This window comes from Pseudorca crassidens, chromosome 12, assembly GCF_039906515.1.
Source record: "Pseudorca crassidens isolate mPseCra1 chromosome 12, mPseCra1.hap1, whole genome shotgun sequence".
In the NCBI taxonomy this organism is placed as follows: domain Eukaryota; kingdom Metazoa; phylum Chordata; class Mammalia; order Artiodactyla; family Delphinidae; genus Pseudorca; species Pseudorca crassidens.
This window is the reverse complement of record NC_090307.1, coordinates 77,200,287-77,218,750: the sequence shown is the minus strand read 5'-3', so window position 1 is coordinate 77,218,750 and position 18,464 is coordinate 77,200,287. Positions and strand designations below refer to the sequence as shown.

The 18,464-nt window shown below is 51.0% G+C and overlaps 1 protein-coding gene across 8 annotated transcripts in view; it reads right to left on the bottom strand.

The window, feature by feature from the left end:
* The window catches only part of RASAL1 (RAS protein activator like 1), a 30,325-nt gene that overhangs the window by 4,275 nt on the left and 7,586 nt on the right, over positions 1-18,464 (bottom strand). For 5 of the 8 annotated variants that reach the window (XM_067700667.1, XM_067700665.1, XM_067700669.1 and 2 more), the window contains 12 exons: positions 13,344-13,473; positions 10,976-11,057; positions 10,701-10,832; positions 8,823-8,911; positions 8,446-8,563; positions 8,159-8,312; positions 7,717-7,781; positions 7,312-7,424; positions 5,058-5,250; positions 2,221-2,358; positions 1,515-1,659; positions 136-308 (listed from right to left, as the gene is read on the bottom strand). In XM_067700667.1, coding sequence (XP_067556768.1) covers positions 136-308; positions 1,515-1,659; positions 2,221-2,358; positions 5,058-5,250; positions 7,312-7,424; positions 7,717-7,781; positions 8,159-8,312; positions 8,446-8,563; positions 8,823-8,911; positions 10,701-10,832; positions 10,976-11,057; positions 13,344-13,473 — 1,532 coding nt within the window. The remainder of the gene's footprint in view (positions 1-135; positions 309-1,514; positions 1,660-2,220; positions 2,359-5,057; positions 5,251-7,311; positions 7,425-7,716; positions 7,782-8,158; positions 8,313-8,445; positions 8,564-8,822; positions 8,912-10,700; positions 10,833-10,975; positions 11,058-13,343; positions 13,474-18,464) is intronic. The other 3 variants (XR_010933304.1, XM_067700672.1, XM_067700666.1) reach the window with 2 other exon arrangements.

The window sequence follows — 18,464 nt, the reverse complement described above, 5'->3', positions numbered from 1 at the left end:
GACTTGCTAAGCTGCCACGGGGCCTTGGGCAGTCCTTGTCCCCTCCTGGACCTCAGTATCTCCCTGGGTACAAAGAGGCAGCTCTATGAGTGAAGCCACCCCTGGAAAACCCTCCACAGTGGGCTGGAGCCCCACCTGACACTCAGGACTCCTAGAGTAGGAGAGCATCTCCCCGCTGAGCCGGAAGTAGCACTTCTTGAACGCAAAGCGTGTGGCCAGGCCGGCGGGCTCTTCCTTGCGCTTGAGCAGGTAGCCTTCTCGAACGGTCACCGAGGGCGGGACCAGGGCCCTGGCTGGGCCCCCAGGCTCTGGGAAATGGGGAGGGGGGACTGTGAACCCTTTCCACCCAGGCTCAACCTGCCGAGGGCCTCATGGAGGAGCGTGATTCTTGGCTCCCCTAGAGGCAGGAGGATGGAGAAGATGACTTTGGACTCCACTTTCTCCATAGGGAATGGGGGCTGGGGGTGTCAGAGAGTGGGGGGCCCAAAGCTGGCCTTGGCGATCCCTTTCCAGCTTGAGGGATGTGCAGGCAGCCAGCAGGGGGAGCCACGCCTTATGGAGTCAGTCCAGGGAGTGCCCTGGATCTAGCCACCCTTAGGGGTCCAGACACAGGCCCTCCCCAGCACACAGGGACCTCATCAGGCCACAACCAGGCCTCCACATTTGGACAGGCTGCTCCTATGTGACTTGGACCCAACTGTCTCATAACCCGGGCCCCACACTCTGATACAGACTCACCCCCAACTCCTCTGCTTAAAACTATCCCGTAGTTCCATTTCACTCCAGGTGAAAGCCAAAATCCTTCCAGCAACCCCACATGATCTGCCCCCCTCATCTCTCTTTCACTCCCTCTCATTCATTCTTCTTCACTGGCCCCCTCACTGTCACTCTCTGTCCCCACCTCAGGGCCTTTGCACATGCTGTGCCCAGCCTGGAACACTTCCCCAGGATCCTCATGGCTTGCTCTCTGTCCTCTTTCAGGTCTTTATTCCAATATCACCCTAGTGAGGCCATTCCTGGCCACCCTCTCTAAAAGAATGACCTGCCACCCCCAGCCCAATATTCCCTTCTCTCTTTTATTTTTTCTCCTAAGCACTTATCACTCCGTTAACACATGTGATTTGGTAATTAATCTTGTGTACAGCTTGTTGTCTCCACTAGAATAAAACTTCCACGAGAGCAGGACTTTCTTCTGTTTCGTCCACTGCTGTTTCCCCAGCACCTGGAACAGTGGCTATTACAAAGTAGGCACTTAATAGATATTTGTCAATTGCATGAGTACCATGCCACGATTCCCACTCACATCTCCACACGGGCTGGAATGGTCTGGAGGGCCTGAGTCTGTTCGTCTGTGGGACCTAGCACGGTATGTGCCAGGAAATGTTTGTTGACTGACTAGCTGACCCACAGGTCCACGGTCTCAGTGCTAGGGGTGGGGGAGGGGTGGTAGAAGGGCAGGTCCCGAGGGTCCAGTGGAATGACAAGCTGGCTGTGGCAGGGCCACAGGAACTCACCCTCCTTCCCATCCACATCCACCAGCTGGTCCAGGAAGTCTCTCACACGCGAAATACTCTGCAGCAGGAAGGGGTGTAGGGGGGCCATCCACAGCTCCTTGCCCTGGCCCAGCTGCTGGCCCAGGTTTCCAATGCTCTGCACAGCCTGGAGCAAAGAAGCAGGGGATGCCAGCACCAAGGTCACTGCAGTGAGGAAGGCCCTCTGTAGACCCAGAACAGAGCCCCAGAGTCCTGGCTCCCAAATCAGTGCTCAAGAAAAGGAGAAAACTCCTAGCAGCACCTGCTTTAGACGGTATCTGTCCCTCTCTGTGCACAGATATGTATCCCCAGTGCTTTTATTTTGTCCCCTCCTGAACCCAGATAACCCCATTCAGGACTGCTTGATGCCATCATGCATACTCGAGCCCATCAGAACCTCAGAATGTGGCCCCTTTGCAAAGGATGGTCTAATTCATACTAAGGCATAAATGACTGCTAGCCTGCTTCCCGCTTTCCCCCTGGAAGGGTAGGGGTTTTGTTCCAAAGAGGGAATTAGAAAGAGAAATGAATGCTTTCACATTCAGGATGGAAAGCTAATGGTGCCGTTTCAAACAGAGGTTTCTCTGGGCCTCATTTGGGTCTTCCATGGGTCCGGCCTCCACTCTGTTCCTCCCATGCTTCTCACTGGCTAAGGGCACCCGAGATGGGGGGGCTCCACTGCCGGCACCTTGGCAAGCAGCAGCAGTGAGCGTCTGGTCTGGGGATCTGCGTGCTGGTCCCGAAGGTCAAACAGCTTCGGGGTGAGGATGGCAGGAGCGAAGAATCGCAGGAAGAGAAAGCCACTTATGGCCAGGTTCTTCACATCCTGCGGAGAGGAGCGGCAGGTGAGAGGGGTCCCTCAAATCCACTTCTCAGCTGGGGAAACTGAGGCAGCAAGGACTAAAGATTGGTGGTACAAGGGGAAGTAGAATGGGAGACAGGTCAGGAGGCCGTCCTGGTCTGCCGAGGAGGCTTTTCCTCTCTGGGCCTCAGTTTCCCCACGTGGAAAATGGAGTAATAATACCAATCCTGCACGATCAGAATTAGCCAAACAGCCTCAGAGTCTGCTTTGTGCCAAGCACTGTGCTACGGGCACAGCCCTATGAAAGAGGCATCATCATTATTCCCAGTTTACAGCTGAGGAACCAGAGGCTCAGAGGTGTCAGGTGACTTGCCCAAGGCCACACAGCTATAAGTGGCAGAGCCAGGATTTGAACCCAGGCAGGATTTGAACTCTGCTCTTCACCACACTCTCCTGCATTCAACACTAGCTATGGAGTGTCAAAAACTAAGCCTGAACTGTCACCTTTACTCCTAAAGCAATCCCATGGGGGTAGATACTATTATCTCTGTTTTCCAGATGAGGAAACTGAGGCTCAGTGGTGAACCCAGTTCAGCTGGCTCCCTTGCCAGCCTCTGCCCCCTGCAAACTGTAAAGCATGGCGCCCCTCTGTGTGAGACCCAGGCCTGGCCCACCTGCATGCACGTAAGGCTGGTGCCCCCAGCTCCAGCAGAGGGGACCTGGGGAGAAGGTGTCTCTCTATCCTGGGTGCAAGCTCCCCCCAGGGGCCTCCTCACCTACCCCTCACACTCACCAAGCTATATTTAGCCCGAGAATGTGCTGCAGTGTTTATTTAGGGGTTGTATTCACACATAAGACAATACCCTCTCTGGGTGTGTGCCAACTTCCTGGGAGCACCTCTGAGTTGACAGTGAGCCCTGACAGGAGCTGGGCACCTGGAGCTGCCCAGAGGTGAGGGTGGAGGTCCCACTCATCTGGAACCCTGAACTGCTCCCAAGCCTGCCCCCCCAGCCCACTATGTTCCAGGGTAATTTTAGCCTTTGATATCAGCTCATCAACTTCCTCCTTTCTTAAGGAGGAACAAGTATCAGAGCGGCAAAGAAAGGGGCTCCCTTGGGTTCCTGTGACCCCACCCATCCTCGTGGGCCTGAGGAAGTCCCTGCTCCCTGCCCGTGGCCTCTGCCTACCATGGAGGCTGAAAACTGGGCGACACTTGGGTGTCATTGATCTTGGTTCCTCCCACAAGGGCCAGGCTGTCTGGGGCGCTGGCCTCCCGCTTCCCTCCCTTCCTCCCTGCCTTGGCTGTGTCCCACTTAGCACCTCCACTGGCAACCCAGGCAAGAGCCCTGCAGCTGTGGGGTAAATCACCCATGTCCCAGTTTGGAGGCCCAGAGCTCAATCCGCAGGTGGGGATGAGGGAAGAAGGAAGCGGTTCCCACTGCGGGTCTGGAGGCCTAGCCTCGAGTCCACGACTCTTGGCCAAGGTGCCTCACCTCTCTGGGCCTCGGTTTCCCCATCTGTAAGTGGGGAGAGGTGTGGCATAAATCAGGACCTCTTAACCCAGGCTCTAGGGGTTGGGCCATTACATCTCCAACATTTAGCGGGTCCTAGATCTTTCTGCAAAGCGAACCCCAGTCTGCATTTCTATTATGTCAGTGCTGCGTAAGACCTAGCCTCACTCGGTGTCATTTGTAAGCAAGGACCGTGACTGCCACCTCGGAAGGCATGCTGAGCATTAAACCTGGGGGTCTCAAACTGGCAACCCACAGGCCAGTCCAGCTGCAAACGTGTAATGATTGGCTCAAAGTATTATTGTTGTGTTATTGTTGTTAGGTAAACTAGTGCCAAAATTTAAAAAATAAGATTCCACACATAAAATCCAGACTGTTGGATTAAAAAACAAAAAAACTCTGAAGATCAGGCAATATTGGGTCCCCATTCCTACATGGCAATAATTGATTGTCTGGATCTGCCCCTTTAAGACAAGCTGTGGGAGCTCCAGTTTGCCACAGTCCCTACCACTCCCTACTGTACAACACCTTGACTGCTCTGTTCATTTACCTCACCTGCCTGAACCCTACAGCACCTAGAGTTCAGCTTTTGTATCAGTATTGGAAAAGCACTAGCATGTGCAGGGATTTCTTTTTAGACTTTATTTTAGGTGTCTGCTACTGAGTCCTGTGTGCCAGCCATCTCTGTCTCTCTGTCTCTCTGTCTCCCTGTCTCTCTAATAGCTGGAATTTAAGAAGCACTTGCTTTGCGCCAGACTGTATTATTTGGTGGTCATGAGCACAGGTTCAGGAGTCTGCCTGGGTGGGTGCCTATCCCATCACTACCCGCTCCTAGCTGTGTAACTTAACCTCCCTGGGCCTCAGTTTCCTCCTCTGTAAAATGGAATAATACTGGCACCCGGCTCGTAGGGTGGAAGTGAAGACTAGGCGAGGTAATAAATACGTAAAACAAGGTCTGACTCCTAGAAAGGGCTATATATAGTGTTAACTGCTATTATTATCATCATCATCATCATTATCATCATCATCACCCCTGGGTCCCAGATCCTATCAGAACACTGTCCCCACTTCTGCCAAGACACACAGCACTTCAGCGTAGGCAGCTCAGGTTTTGTCCCGCCCCTGCCCTTCCTCTCCCTGTGACCCTGGACAAGCTACTGCCCCTCCCCAGCCTCAGTCTCCCCATCTGCCCAATGGGAGTGCCTGGCCCACCTTGTGCTCTGCCTGGGGAAAGCGCTCCTCCACGCACTGGCGCAGCTGCTTGAAGGCGAGACGGATGGCGGGCGGGCAGCGCCCCACGGAGCCCACAATGGTATCCACGATGGGCCCCAGGTAGCCCGTCAGCAGTCCCAGGCTGGCCTCCCGCACGTGCTCCTCGGAGGGCACACCCTTGAAGGAGATTCTCCTGGGGGAGCAAGTGGAGGGCTCCGCCTCAGAGCCTGGCATCTGCCTGCTCAAAACCCTCCATGGGCCCCAACTGAGCTCAGAGAGCACCCACCTTCCCATCCCATCTCCATGGCCTCCCCTCCTACCATTCCACTGCAGCTGCTTCAACACACGGAGCTTATTTCTGTCTTGGGGCCTTTGTACCTGCTGATCCCCCTGCTGGGAATCACCTCCTCAAAGAGGCCATCCCTCCCCCACTGCTCATCATCACGGACCCTGGTTCAGTGCATTTTCAGCATGGACCTGCCAGACACACACTCCTGCCCCAGGGCCTTTGCACTTGCGGTTCCCCTTGCCTGGAACACTCTTCCAGCAGATCTGTGCACAACTCCCTCCCTCAACTCCTCCAAGTCTTTGCTTCCATGTCCCCTTCTCTGGGAGGCTGTCCCTGTGACACCCTACGGAATATCGCAAGCCCCTCCCCTGCTCCTGGCTCTTGCCAGGACCCTCCCTCACTTTATCTCCCTCCTTTCCACTGATCGCCTGCAATAACCTTCTTCTTTAGTTTATTATCTGTCTCCCCCGAGAAGAGGGACTTGTGTCCATTTTCTCCCTGCTACGAACTCAGCTTTCAGCCCAGTGCCTGGCACATAGTAGGTGCTTAACAATTGTTTCGTTGAATAGACGATGGAATAGCACTTTTCTACCTGCAATGATCTTGCTGCCTTCCTTCCTGTCCCCATGCAGGTTTAGGGTCTGTCCTGCCTACCCTAAGATTGTGAATTCCATGGAAGCCAGGCTGGGGGTTCTCAGCCCCACTGTGCCCTGGACCCAACAAGCTAAGCCCTGAACTAATTGTCTCTGGCATTGAATCATTTAATCCTAATGGCAACCCAATGTTAGATTAAGTAGGCTGATTGTTCCCATTTAACAGATGAGGAAACTGAGGCTCAGAGAGGTCCCCCTGCAAATAGGTGGCAGAACAGAGACTATAACTCAAGACTGCCGGTTCCAGAGTCTGCCCAGTTTCCTGGATGCTCCAGCTCCCTGCGGGCGCCCACTGACTCCCACCATCCTTGCCAGGGGTGCTGGAAAAAGCCCGGCCTAGGGGTTTCACAGATGGACTCTGCCCTTCTGCTCAGGGCCTGGATTCAAATCCCCACTTTGCAAATTCCCAACTGTGCAAGCTTAGGCAGGTGACCTCCCCTCTCTGAGTCTCAGTTTCCTCATCTGTAAAAAGGGTCCTAATACCTGCCTCCGGGGTGGTCGGAAGGTGAGGGCAGCACTTGTTGGGCAAGGCCCAAAGTGAAGGAAAGACCCTCTCCTGCCTCCACCATGGTCCCCAATGGACTGCCCAGCAACCGGCTCGGATGGCTTGGCAGGAACAAGCCCGCCCGCCCTAGCTGGAGGAGGAAAGTCCTGGCAATAAAGGAGGAGCCCATGGGCTTCCCTGGCGGTCCACTGGTTAAGACTCTGCACTTGCACTGCAGGGGGCGCGGGTTCGATCCCTGGTCAGGGAACTAAGATCCCGTATGCTGCACGGCACGGCCAAAACAAAAAAAGAAAGGAGGAGCCCAGGGAGGCATGAACTGACTCCCCTGACCCCGTCACTGCCCTGCTCCCTAACCCCATGTCATCGAGCGCTGCAGGATGCCACCTCTGCTCGCAGACCCACGCGGGGCCCTCCCCCAAGGGCCTCAGCCACCACCACCACGATAACAGAAATAACTAGTACTTATGGAGTATTAGTTAATGCTGGGCTTTGTGTATATAACTCAGTTAATTCTCATGACAATCCATCAGGTAGGTATTCACGGGGGTTTAAGTAACTTGCCCAGCAGGTGTGGCAGAGCTGGGATTTGGACCCCGGGAGCTCATGTCTCAGAGTCCTGCCCATAACCACTGCATGACACCGTCTGAGGGGCTGGGCGCTTGCAGGGGAGGCTTTGAGGTAGAATGCGGGGCTCCTGAGCAGTCGTGCTGGAGGGAGGGGTGGGGGGCAGTCGGCAGAGACCCGGCCTGACAAGGCTGCAGGCAGACAAGGGGCCCGTGGACGGTTCACCCCTCAGGCTTGGCTCACCTGGTGCGGCCCAGGTCCATCTTGCACGGGTCCAGCTCCATGTACTTCTTCTCCTCGAAGACGCGGTTAATCACCGGCCTCAGGACCTCGTGCAGGTAGGGCATGCCCACGAGCTGGGGGCAGGGGGGCACCACACGGGGCGGGGCTGAGGGCGAGGCCAGGGTGTGCCCGTGAGCGAGGGTCAGGGGGACCGCGCAGGGAGAGGTTCAGAGCGAGGCGGGGGCCTGCCCAAGGGCTGGGGTTGGGGTGCGACTCAGGGCTAGGCCAGCCACCAGCCACCAGCACCGCAGCTCAGTCACCCAGTGCTACCTGAGGCTGGCCAAGCTCTGGGGTCCGAGTAAGCACTGGGAAGGGAGTTCCCTTGAGGAAGCTGCTGTCGGGCCCCCCAGGCCTTCACCAACTCACCTTCAGAAACTGTTCCATTGACTTGGATGCCAGGGAGTTAGAACGGAAGAGGGTGTTGGGGTCAGCTGGGAGGACAGAGGGAAGTGTTTGCTGGGATTTGGGTGGCTGAATCCACCTCACCCCACCCACCCAAGGTGGGGGTCATGATTCTTCCAGCCTCAGGAATTGAGGAGATTTGCAACGTCAACTCCGTTCACAGTACAAAGGCCCAGAGTGGTTAAGTGAGCTGCCTAGGGTCACACAGCTCATGAGTAGCAAAACCAGGGCCTGAACCCAGGACCATGCTCCCAGCTGACTGGGAGTGCACAGCCCGTGCCACCTCCGACACATACAGACACAGCAGCCCCTGCCCTCTGCCTGAGGCCCCCCCATTTCTCTCCCAGAGACGCGCTGCAGACTCATCCTTGGGGAGTGATGCATGAGGGTCATGCAGGCAACTCACTGGTCCGTGCCACCTCACGCCGGGTGAGATAGTCCAGAAAGGGCCCAGCCAGGCCCTGGCCAAGAAAGAGCTTCACCAGCTTGGTGGCAAGCTCCTGGCGGCAGTCCCCCGAGGTCAGCTCCTCCAGGACAGCCAGGGGGCTGGCAGCATCTTCCTGCACAAGGACAGGAGGCAGGAGAGGTGGCCTGGGGCCCTGGGACCCCAAAGCAGAAAAGCCCAGCTAGACATCCCTGAAGCAAGGGGAGGCCATGATCCAGATCCCTGCCCACCCGCAGTGACGCACCCACCTCTGCCGGCCCCAGCACAGACTCCATGAGCAACTCCCTGAGTGGCTGGTAGTACTGGGAGGGCAGGACGCGGTCCTCGGTCAGGCGCACCTTCAGCCGAAGAGCACCCAGGCTCCCCCTGGCCAGGGCCAGATCACAGGTGAAGGAACGTAAGTATGTATGGGCCAGCGCGGTGAGCCAAGATAGTCAGGTGTGAGTACGGGTAAAGAGCATAGATATTTGTAAAACAAGACAGGTGTGGACAGGTGTGGGCAGGTGTGGCCAGTATAAACAGGTGTGAACAGATATCAACTGGTATAAATACTGTAATAATACAAGCTGAAGGTGGTACCCAACATGGTTCCAGCCCAGCCTCCTCCCTCTGCACCCACGTTTACCCAGAATCCTCCTCCGCTCTGGGAAAGGGCAGGAGGTGGAACCAGCCATTGGGCGGATTCTGCTGTAGGACCTGCGGGGGGAACTCCACCTGTGGGGGGGGACACACAGACCCTCAGCAGAGCTCTGCCCCACCCAGCCCTGGAAGAAGAGGTCGGGCTGCCCACCCAAGGAGGGGCGGCAAAGCCCGCCAAGGGCTACCTCCTCCTCCCATACCGTATCCTGAGGGCCTCCAGGGGACACTTAATTTACAGTTGAGGAAACTGAGGTTCAGAGAAGTGGAGTGACTTGCCCGAGGTGACACAGCTGCTAGAGACAGCATGTCTGGACTGAGTGTATTTTCAGCTCTGTTTAGGGACGAAACTTGCATCTATCAAAAGGCATAAAGGGAATTCCCTGGTGGTCCAGTGGCGCGGCCAAAGGTAACTAAATAAATAATAAAGACAGTCCAGAAGGCCCGCAAGCCCCACCTCCCTCTCTTTTTAAATAACAACTTTACAGAGATATAATTCACATCCCATACAATTCACTGATTTAAAGCGTGTAATTCAGTGGTTTTTAGTATATTCACAGAGTTGTGTGACCATCACCACTAATTTCAGTCCGCTTTCTATCAGTTCCCCCACCAAAAAAAGGCCTATACCCATTAGCAATCACTCCCCATCCCCCAGCCCCTGGCAACGACTTATCTACTTTATGTCTTTATAGATTCGCTCGTATTAGACATCTCATATAAATTAAATCATATAAGATGTGGGAGGTTTGGGACTGACTTCTTTCACTTAGCATTGTGTTTTCAAAGTTCATCCACGTTGTAGCATGTGTCAGTACTTTGTTCCTTTTTATGGCTGAATAATATTCCATTGTGTAGATATACTACATTTTGTTTATTCGTTCATCTGTTGATAGACATTTGGGCTGTTTCTACTTTTGGTTATTATGAACGATGCTGCTATGAACATTAATGTAACCTATTTGGTGTGGATATAAATTTTCATTTCTCTTTGGTACACACCTAGGAGTAGAACTGCTGGGTCATGTGGTAACTCTATCTTTAATCATTTGAGGAATTGCCAGACCATTTTCCAAAGCCACTGCACCATTTTATAGTCCCACCAGGAGTGCATAACCAAGTCTTCCTCTTATTTGCTCTAATATTGCCTCCTTTTAAAAACTGTCAGCCTTTGGAGTTCCCTGGTGGCCTAGTGGTTAGGATTTAGTGTTTTCACTGCCGCAGCCCAGGTTCAACCCCTGATTACGCAGTGCGGCTGAAAAAAACCCAAAAACTGTCAAGTCTGAGTATACATCCACTACTACTGAGAGGCAAGAAAAATCACGCATCTTACAGATGGGAAGACTGAGGTTCCAAGAGAAAGACCTTGAGCCCAGTGCTTCCAGGAGTAAGAGTTAGACTTAGATTCTGGAATCAGAGAGACCTGAACTCAAATCTTGACTCTGCCATTTCTTAATCATATGACCTTGGGAAAGCCACTTAACCTCTCTGAACCTTCATTTTCCCATCTGTAAAACGGGGACAACAATGGTCCTAGCCTCTTAACAGTGGCCATCAGGTGATGATGACCAATGAGGTGATGCTGGAGAAGCACTTAGCACAGGGCTAGCACACAGTCATCCTGGGTACTCTCATCCCAGAATAAGAATCTGGGCCCACCCTGTGACCTTGGACAGGTTCCTGCACCAATGGAACAATGGCACTCCATCACCCAGGCCTGGCCAGGGGACCTGATGAGGCAGTCTTCACATCTACCCTTCCAAGCAAGCCTGAAGATGCCCAGCCCATCTCCCCCTTCCCCCTTGGAGGCAATGGGAAGCCATGGAGGGTGTCAGGGGAGGGGGGTGTTGGGGGGGGGCGTGCTCACCATGCCCAAGAAGTCATTCTTGCCAACCATGTCCCAGTCCCAGAGCTCCACCCGCAGCGGGGATGGGGGACCTGGCATCTCCCGCAGCTCCAGCACCTCATCCCAGTGTGGGAAGCGAGTCTTCTTGATGGTCTGGGAAAGGAGGGAGTGAGAGAGAGAGCTAATGCGACCACTGTCCCCATTTTACAGATGGTAAAACTGAGCTTCAGAGAGGTTAAGTGGCTTTCCCAAGGTCACCTGATGCCCCACTCTCCCGGCTCCGCTACACCACTTACCGAAGTCTCCAAGCTCTGGCTGCCCCAAAACACACGTGCAAATGGGTCAGATGTGCCGGAGATGTCTCGGGGGGCCAGGTCCCTGGGGACAGATGAAGTAAGGGGTGGGGGGGTCACAGGACCCTTGAGGAGCAAGACCCAAGCTGGACCTTGGAAAGGGGGTTCAGGGTAGACCATTCAAAGGCTGCTGGTTTCCAAGGCAACGAACTACCCCATTGTAGGGATCCAGTGAGGAACATCCCTCACCAGAGCCATCCAAGCCCAGTATCTTCCTATTGACTAATGCTACCCTACGAGGACACACTACTATGCCCCTTGTATCTCCCTATTGACTAATGCTACCCTACGAGGACACACTACTATCCCCTAGTATCTTCCTATTGACTAATGCTACCCTACGAGGACACACTACTATGCCCCTAGTATCTCCCTGTTGACTAATGCTACCCTACGAGGACACACTACTATGCCCCTAGTATCTCCCTATTGACTAATGCTACCCTACGAGGACACACTACTACGCCCCTATTTTCTAGGGAAGGAAACTGAGGCACCGAAAGGTCAAGTTGAACATCACAAAGCAGCAGGTGAAGGTGCAGTGAGGAGGGGGAAGGGAGCCTCAGTTTCCCTGGAGCCCCTGGATGGGAGACCAGATGCCAGATGCCAGGGTTCAAAACCTGACTCTCCCATTCACTGGCTGGGTGACACTGGGAAAATTTACTTCACCTCCCTGAGCCTCAGTTTCTTCATCTGGAAAATCGGAGTAATAACAGACCAACGTCACAGGGCCAAGGGTTAAATGTGACAATATGTGTAAAGGGCTCAGCATAGCAGCCGGCAGGTGGTAAGTGCTCAGCTCACTCATTCACTCAACAAACACTCATGCCCACACTGTGCCTAGGACGAAGAAAAGGCATGAAGCAGGGACCGCCTGCCTCTGGTTGCCACGACAACTCAAAGGCTCACCCCAGTCAGCCTCTCCCACCCCTCCTTCCCAAGGTCCCCCAAATCCAGGGACATTCCCACACACACACACCCAGGGGCTGCTTGTTTCCTCCCGCTGCTCCTCTCCCACCCCTGCTCGGCATCCAAAGCCTTCTTTGGTTTCCTAGGAGCCAGCCTAGTTGCTAAGCGACTGCAATCAGTCCCTCTCCTGCTTGCAAGGATCCTGCACAGCTTTGTGGCTGGGGAGGAGGTCATAGGCACACAGCAGATGAGGTGTCCCTGCCCCATACTGAGTCCTTTTGTTTGTTCTATGCCTGCCTGCTACTTCATCCAGACTCCAGGGAGCCCCAGCTGGGGACAGAAATCTGGAGGTTGTAGGAGAGGCACAGAGAGGGCAAGATAGGGCTTTAAGGTCACAGAGCAAACTAGAAACAGAGATCCAGCCCAACCTGGGCAAGGACTGGCCTAAAAGTAAGGGTCGAGGGAGTAAGGTGTTGAAATAAAAGGCAGAAAACAAGACAGGAGATGGGAGGGAAAAGAGGAGTGGAAGTATTTAAGGAAATAGAGGAATGGGGGAGCTGAGAAACAGAGAGGAGTGATAAATAGGCAAGAAGGAAGATGAATATCCCAGAAGCTGCTGCCCCTGGAGGTTCATCTGTGGGTTTTACTGGTCCTGCATCCGTCTTCCTTCTTATGTTTCTTTGGGACAGGACCTATCCCTCCCTCTCTCCCAGTCCACATGACTTATATGAGTTGATCCCTCCTTCCACTGCAGGAATGGGCTTGGAACTCAGGCCTGACCAGTCAGAGTCAGTGTAATTGGTTTAGTGATAGGCATGTACCCCAGATTGGGTCAATAAGAATTAGTCCCAGGATATTGGTTGGAAATGGTGAAAGACAGAAGTTCTTTCTCCATTGGAGCTGCCAAGTTGATAGCATGCCAGTCTGGGGCTTCTGGGGTCATCTTTGCCCCTACCTGGGGGAGAGACTGTCTGAGGATGAAGTTAATACAAAAGACATCCAAGGAATCTATTTCTACAGAGTCCTGATGTCACTGTTGGAGCACCTGGATCCAGCCATGCCTGAAGCTACATGCCATTCATACAAGCCAATCTGCTTAAGCCAGTATGAACTGGGTGTCTATCACTTACAATTTGATTAATACACCTCCACACTCATCTGTCTGGTCATCCTGAGTATCTGGCCTTTGGTTGCTAGTCACTGGGGCCCCAACAAAGATTTTGTTTGTGCTTTAACCCAAGAAATTTGCAACCTGGTGAGCTTGGACCGTTTGCCTGCCAAGGATCCTGGTTGTGAGCCCAGAAGTGTGCCAGGAGAGAGGTGGTCTCAAGGCAGGAGGACCCAGTGGATTTCTGCTCAATCCCAGACCATCCTCCCATCCAATCCCCCATCATGACCATACCTGGCCTGGAGCACGTGACAGCGAAGACAACGGCCCCTCACATCCTCCAGCATCTGCACGGCCAGGCAGATCTCACCCTGCACCTCTGCGTCAGGGTCCACACGGCTCAGGTTGATCCAGCTATCAATTCCTGGAGGGCGCAGGCACTAACATTCATTAAGCACCTACCGTGGTCTAGACAGTGCATTACTTAAAAATTCAATTAACATTAAAAAGGTATTGAGTCTTGGACCTCTCATGTTAGCTTTCTGTTGTAGGTACTGTAATTATCCCTACTTCCAGATGAGGAAAATGAGGCACAGCGAGGAAGGAGCTTTGCCCATGATCCCACAGCTAGTAAACAGCAGAGCTAGGATTTAAACACAGGCAGTATAGTTCTAGGGCCAATGCCCCTAACCATGTACTATCACACTCTTCATCCTGATACATAAAGCCCCGCATCATTTAGTCCCAATATACTCCCCCCTCAGTAAAAACCTTGGGGGCTTCCCTGGTGGCGCAGTGGTTGAGAGTCCGCCTGCCGATGCAGGGAACACGGGTTCGTGCCCCGGTCCGGGAAGATCCCACATGCCGCAGAGTGGCTAGGCCCGTGAGCCATGGCCGCTGAGCCTGCGCGTCCAGAGCCTGTGCATCTGGAGCCTGTGCTCCGCAATGGGAGAGGCTGCGACAGTGAGAGGCCGGTGTACCACGGAAAAAAACAAAAAACAAAAAAAAACTTGGACATTCCTATCTCTGAGCCTTCATTCAGGCTCTCTGCTTGAATCAATCAAGTCAATCTTAGTCTCAGTCTTAACCTCTCCCTCTCTCCTTCTCCCTCTCCCTCATTTCTCTCAACACTTTAGAGATATTGTTCACTGACTTCCAGCTTTGATTGTAGTTATTGGGAAGTCATTTCAGCCTAATAATTGATCTTGTGTGAATAGTCTATCTTTTCCAAGTTTAAGGACTATGGCTTTGATGTTTGCTGCAGTTTACCCACAATGTGTCTAGGTAAGGATTTTTTTTTTTTTTTTTTATCCTGCTTAGTACAGGTTGTGCTTCTCCTGCTTATGGACTCATGCCCTTCCTTGAGTTTTGGAAAATTCCATGTGGTCAATTTTTTTTATCATTTCCTCTCCCCAGCTTTTTCTATCTTCTGCTTCTAGGACTCCAATTAAATGAATGTTAGACCTTCTCAGTTATTTTCTATGCCTTCAACTTCTCTTTTGTACTTTCCTTCTCATTTCTCTGCGCTAAGGTTTAAATAATTTCTTTCTGAATGAACGATCTGCTGTTGAACTCAGCCACTCAGTTTTCAGTGTCAACAATTGTACTTTTTATCTCTAAAAGTTTGATTTGGTTCTTTTCCAAGTCAGTCTATTTTTTTAAGGTATTGCTTTAATTTATCATGGTTATTGCTGGCCCTTTCTGGTGATTAACTTATTGAATTTTTTAAATTTCTATAATCATAAATACAGAATCTAAAGCCTTTATGGGTCTAGATCTGAGGGCCATTGTCTCTGCTGACTCTCGCTCATGGTGGCATGGCACACTTCCTTGAGTGTGTGGTGTTCTTTGATTGTGAAGCCATGCTTGTTGGAGCTCACTCTGTGGGAAATTCAACGTGAAGATGCTTATCCCTGAGGGCAGTGGTGGCTGCTTATTCTGGAACCTTTTAAGGGTCTCAATCTAATGGGGAATTCTCAGATTCAGTAATATCTGCCTTCCCCCTAGCCTAAGATTCAGTCTGTTTGTTGACTGTGAGTTTGATATTGACATTTACTTTCAGGGAACTCCTTCCTGATTTCCTTTCTTGTTGCTCACCACTCCCCATTAGGTTTTAGCTCATGATTTGCAGGAGGTGGGGGGAGGAATGCTGAGGGTTTTTTCCTTCTTTACATCCTTCCAACAATGTATTAGGAATTGCATGTAATTCCGGATCTCACTGTTATGTGGCAGGAGGGCCCTTCTGAGGATCTAGTTCCCTCATGCTGCTGGAAGTGTAAGTTGCATCTCACCTCTCTAGCTCCACCGCTACCCCCAAGTCCAGGATGCCATCAGTTTTTCTCACTTGATTATTGCAACAGATACCTAATTGATCTCCCACATCTACTCCTGTCCCACTGTGATCCCATATCCACACAGCAGCACAGAAACCTTCTGAAAATGTATCTAATCTCTTCTGTCAGTGCATCCTCTGATATTATGGCTCCAATCTCTTCACTGTCTTACTCAGGCACCATCGATGACTCCCTAGTGTCTCCAGAAGAAAGTCCAGACTCTGGCCTCCTCCCCAATCAACCCCCATCGAGTATTCCATTTGGCCTGGCTCACACCTGACCTCAGAAGAGGATCCATGGAGATGTGCCTTAGCATCTTTGCCAAAGCATCTTTAAGAACTAACTCATTCCCCTTCCTCCAGGAAGCCTTCCTTGACCACACTAGCCCTCACTGCCCTCTATCATGCCAGTGATGCCTCACATACCTCCACCCCACATTGCAGTCGTTTTAAAAAATAAAAGGCACCCACAGACACAAGACAGTTCCGAATTTTTCTTCCTCCCTGTTCTGGGTAAATGTGTTTTATTTTTCTATCTGTCCATAAGTTCCTTGAAGTTAAGCCTTAGATGTCATTAATTTAATTCCACCCCCTTGGGTGGATGTTTGAGGCACACTGGGGACAGCTCAGTGGACAGGTTAAGAACACAGACTTAGGAGGCAGGCACAGCCTGGTGTCAATTCCCACCTCTGCAACATCTAGGAGGGACAAGTCACCCCACCTCTCCAAGCCTCACTTCCCATCAGCTGTGAATTTGAGATCATTCTGGTGCATACTTCATTTGGTGTTGTGAGGACTAAATGTAAAGTACTTAGCATTGTGCCTGGCACATAATAAGCCCTCATTAAATAGGAGTGATGATTATGATGATTGGCACATAGGCTGTCAACTAACGCTCACTAATGAAAAAATATATTATTATATTATTCAATAAATGGTGTCAAGACAAGTAGTAGTCATCTAGACAAAAAATAGTAAAGTTTAGTCCCTACCCCATACTTTGTATCTGGGTAAATTCCAAATAGATGAAAGACTTAACGGCAAAAAAAAAAAAAAGGAAACAAATTGTTGCTTGAAAGAATCATGTAAAAAATAATTGTCTTAATCTTAGGGTTGAGAAAGCCTTTTAGGTATCACAGAAAATCAAAAGCCAAAAAAAATTGTTGACTACAAAAAAAGAAACAAATTTTCTTCTGGAAAAAATTGTAATCAAAGTCAAAATATAAGCCACAAGGGAGAAAAACATTTTGCAGCTAATATGACATTTTCCTCACATGTAAAGGGCTCCTACAAATCAGTAAGAAAAGGCAACAACTCAGTGGGTGAACAATACACATACAATGTGAATAGACAATAGACAAAAAAGGAAATAAAGTGACTCTTGAATATATAAAAAGGTCTTCAATCTCACTCATAGATTCAGAACTCTAATGGAAAACTGATGAATTCATAAAAGTGCTAACAAAAGATCAAGATGAAAAAAACTTAATTACATGGGACTCAGTGAACTGATGAGGATGATTATAATTTCTGTGACTTTCTGTTTGAATAAAAAAAAAAATCTCACTCATAGAGAAATGCAAAATAACCCACGCTAAGAGGCAATTTTTTTTTACCTATCAGATACAAGATCCAAGCGTTTGGTATTTGTTGGCAAGGGTACAGGATGGGTTAAACTGTTAACTCCTCCAGGGAGGGTAACTTAATTACTATAATAACTATCAAATGTGCTAATGTGGGTACGCTTTGATCCAGCAAATCCACCTCTAGGAATTTATCAAGCTGATTGATGTAACTTGCATATATGTGTGCAGTCACGTTTGTACAAGGCTAGTCATTGCAGCATTGTTTGAACTAGGAAAAGACTGTCAACAACCCAAGTGTCCATCACGAGGGGACCAGACAAATAAATGATGGCACAGCCAGCACTGGGTGGCACAATGGAGCGCCACGGAGTCATACGAAGATCAAAGAATGTGGAAGCTCTGGGGACACCATTAGGGAAAGATCTCCAAGGTACATGGTGAAGTGAAAACACAGGGTACAGAACAGATGAGTTTAATAGGCTACCATTCCTATAAGCAGAGAATAAAAACACATATAGTATAGAGTTAAGATCACAGACTCTGGGTCTTCCCTGGTGGCGCAGTGGTTGAGAATCTGCCTGCTAATGCAGGGGACACGGGTTCGAGCCCTGGCCTGGGAGGATCCCACATGCCGCGGAGCAACTAGGCCCGTGAGCCACAACTGCTGAGCCTGTGCGTCTGGAGCCTGTGCTCCGCAACAAGAGAGGCCGCGACAGTGAGAGGCCCGCGCACCGTGATGAAGAGTGGCCCCCTCTTGCCACAACTAGAGAAAGCCCTCGCACAGAAACGAAGACCCAGCACAGCCAAAATAAATAAATTAATTAAAATTAAGATCACAGACTCTGGAACTAGACAACTTGGTTCAAATCCCAGCTGTCCCACTTAATAACTTTGTGATCTTGGGCAAGTTATTTAACCCCCTGTGCCTCAGTTTGTTCACCTATAGAGTGGGCATAACAAGAGTACCTATCTCTTAGGGTTATCACGATAATTAAGTGAATTGATACGTGTAAAGCACTTAGAAAGTGTTCAGCATACAGTAAGCACTATATAAGTGTTTGCTGCTATTACTATTGTTACTTGCTTGCATATATTTAAAATGTCCCTAGAAGGACATACAAGAAACTGACAACACTGAGGATGAGAATGGAGTAGCTGGGGGGACTTCCCCGGCAGTCCAGTGGTTAAGACTCCCCGCTTCCACTGCAGGGGGTGTGGGCTGGATCCCTGGTTGGGGAACTAAGATCCGGCATGCCATGCAGTGTGGCCAAAAAAAAAAAAAAAAGAATGGAGTAGCTGGGGTAAGAGGGACAGTTTCATGGCTAATTGTATCTTCTGAATCTTGACCTATGTAAATAAGCTAACCGCTCAATACACGAACTAAATTAAAATGAAATACAAAAGCAACAACCAAAATAATTTTCCCCTGAAGGCTCTGTGTTGCCCCGTGCTGCTGGCTACGCCCTTACAACTGCCACCCGCTCTGCCCTCTGCCCG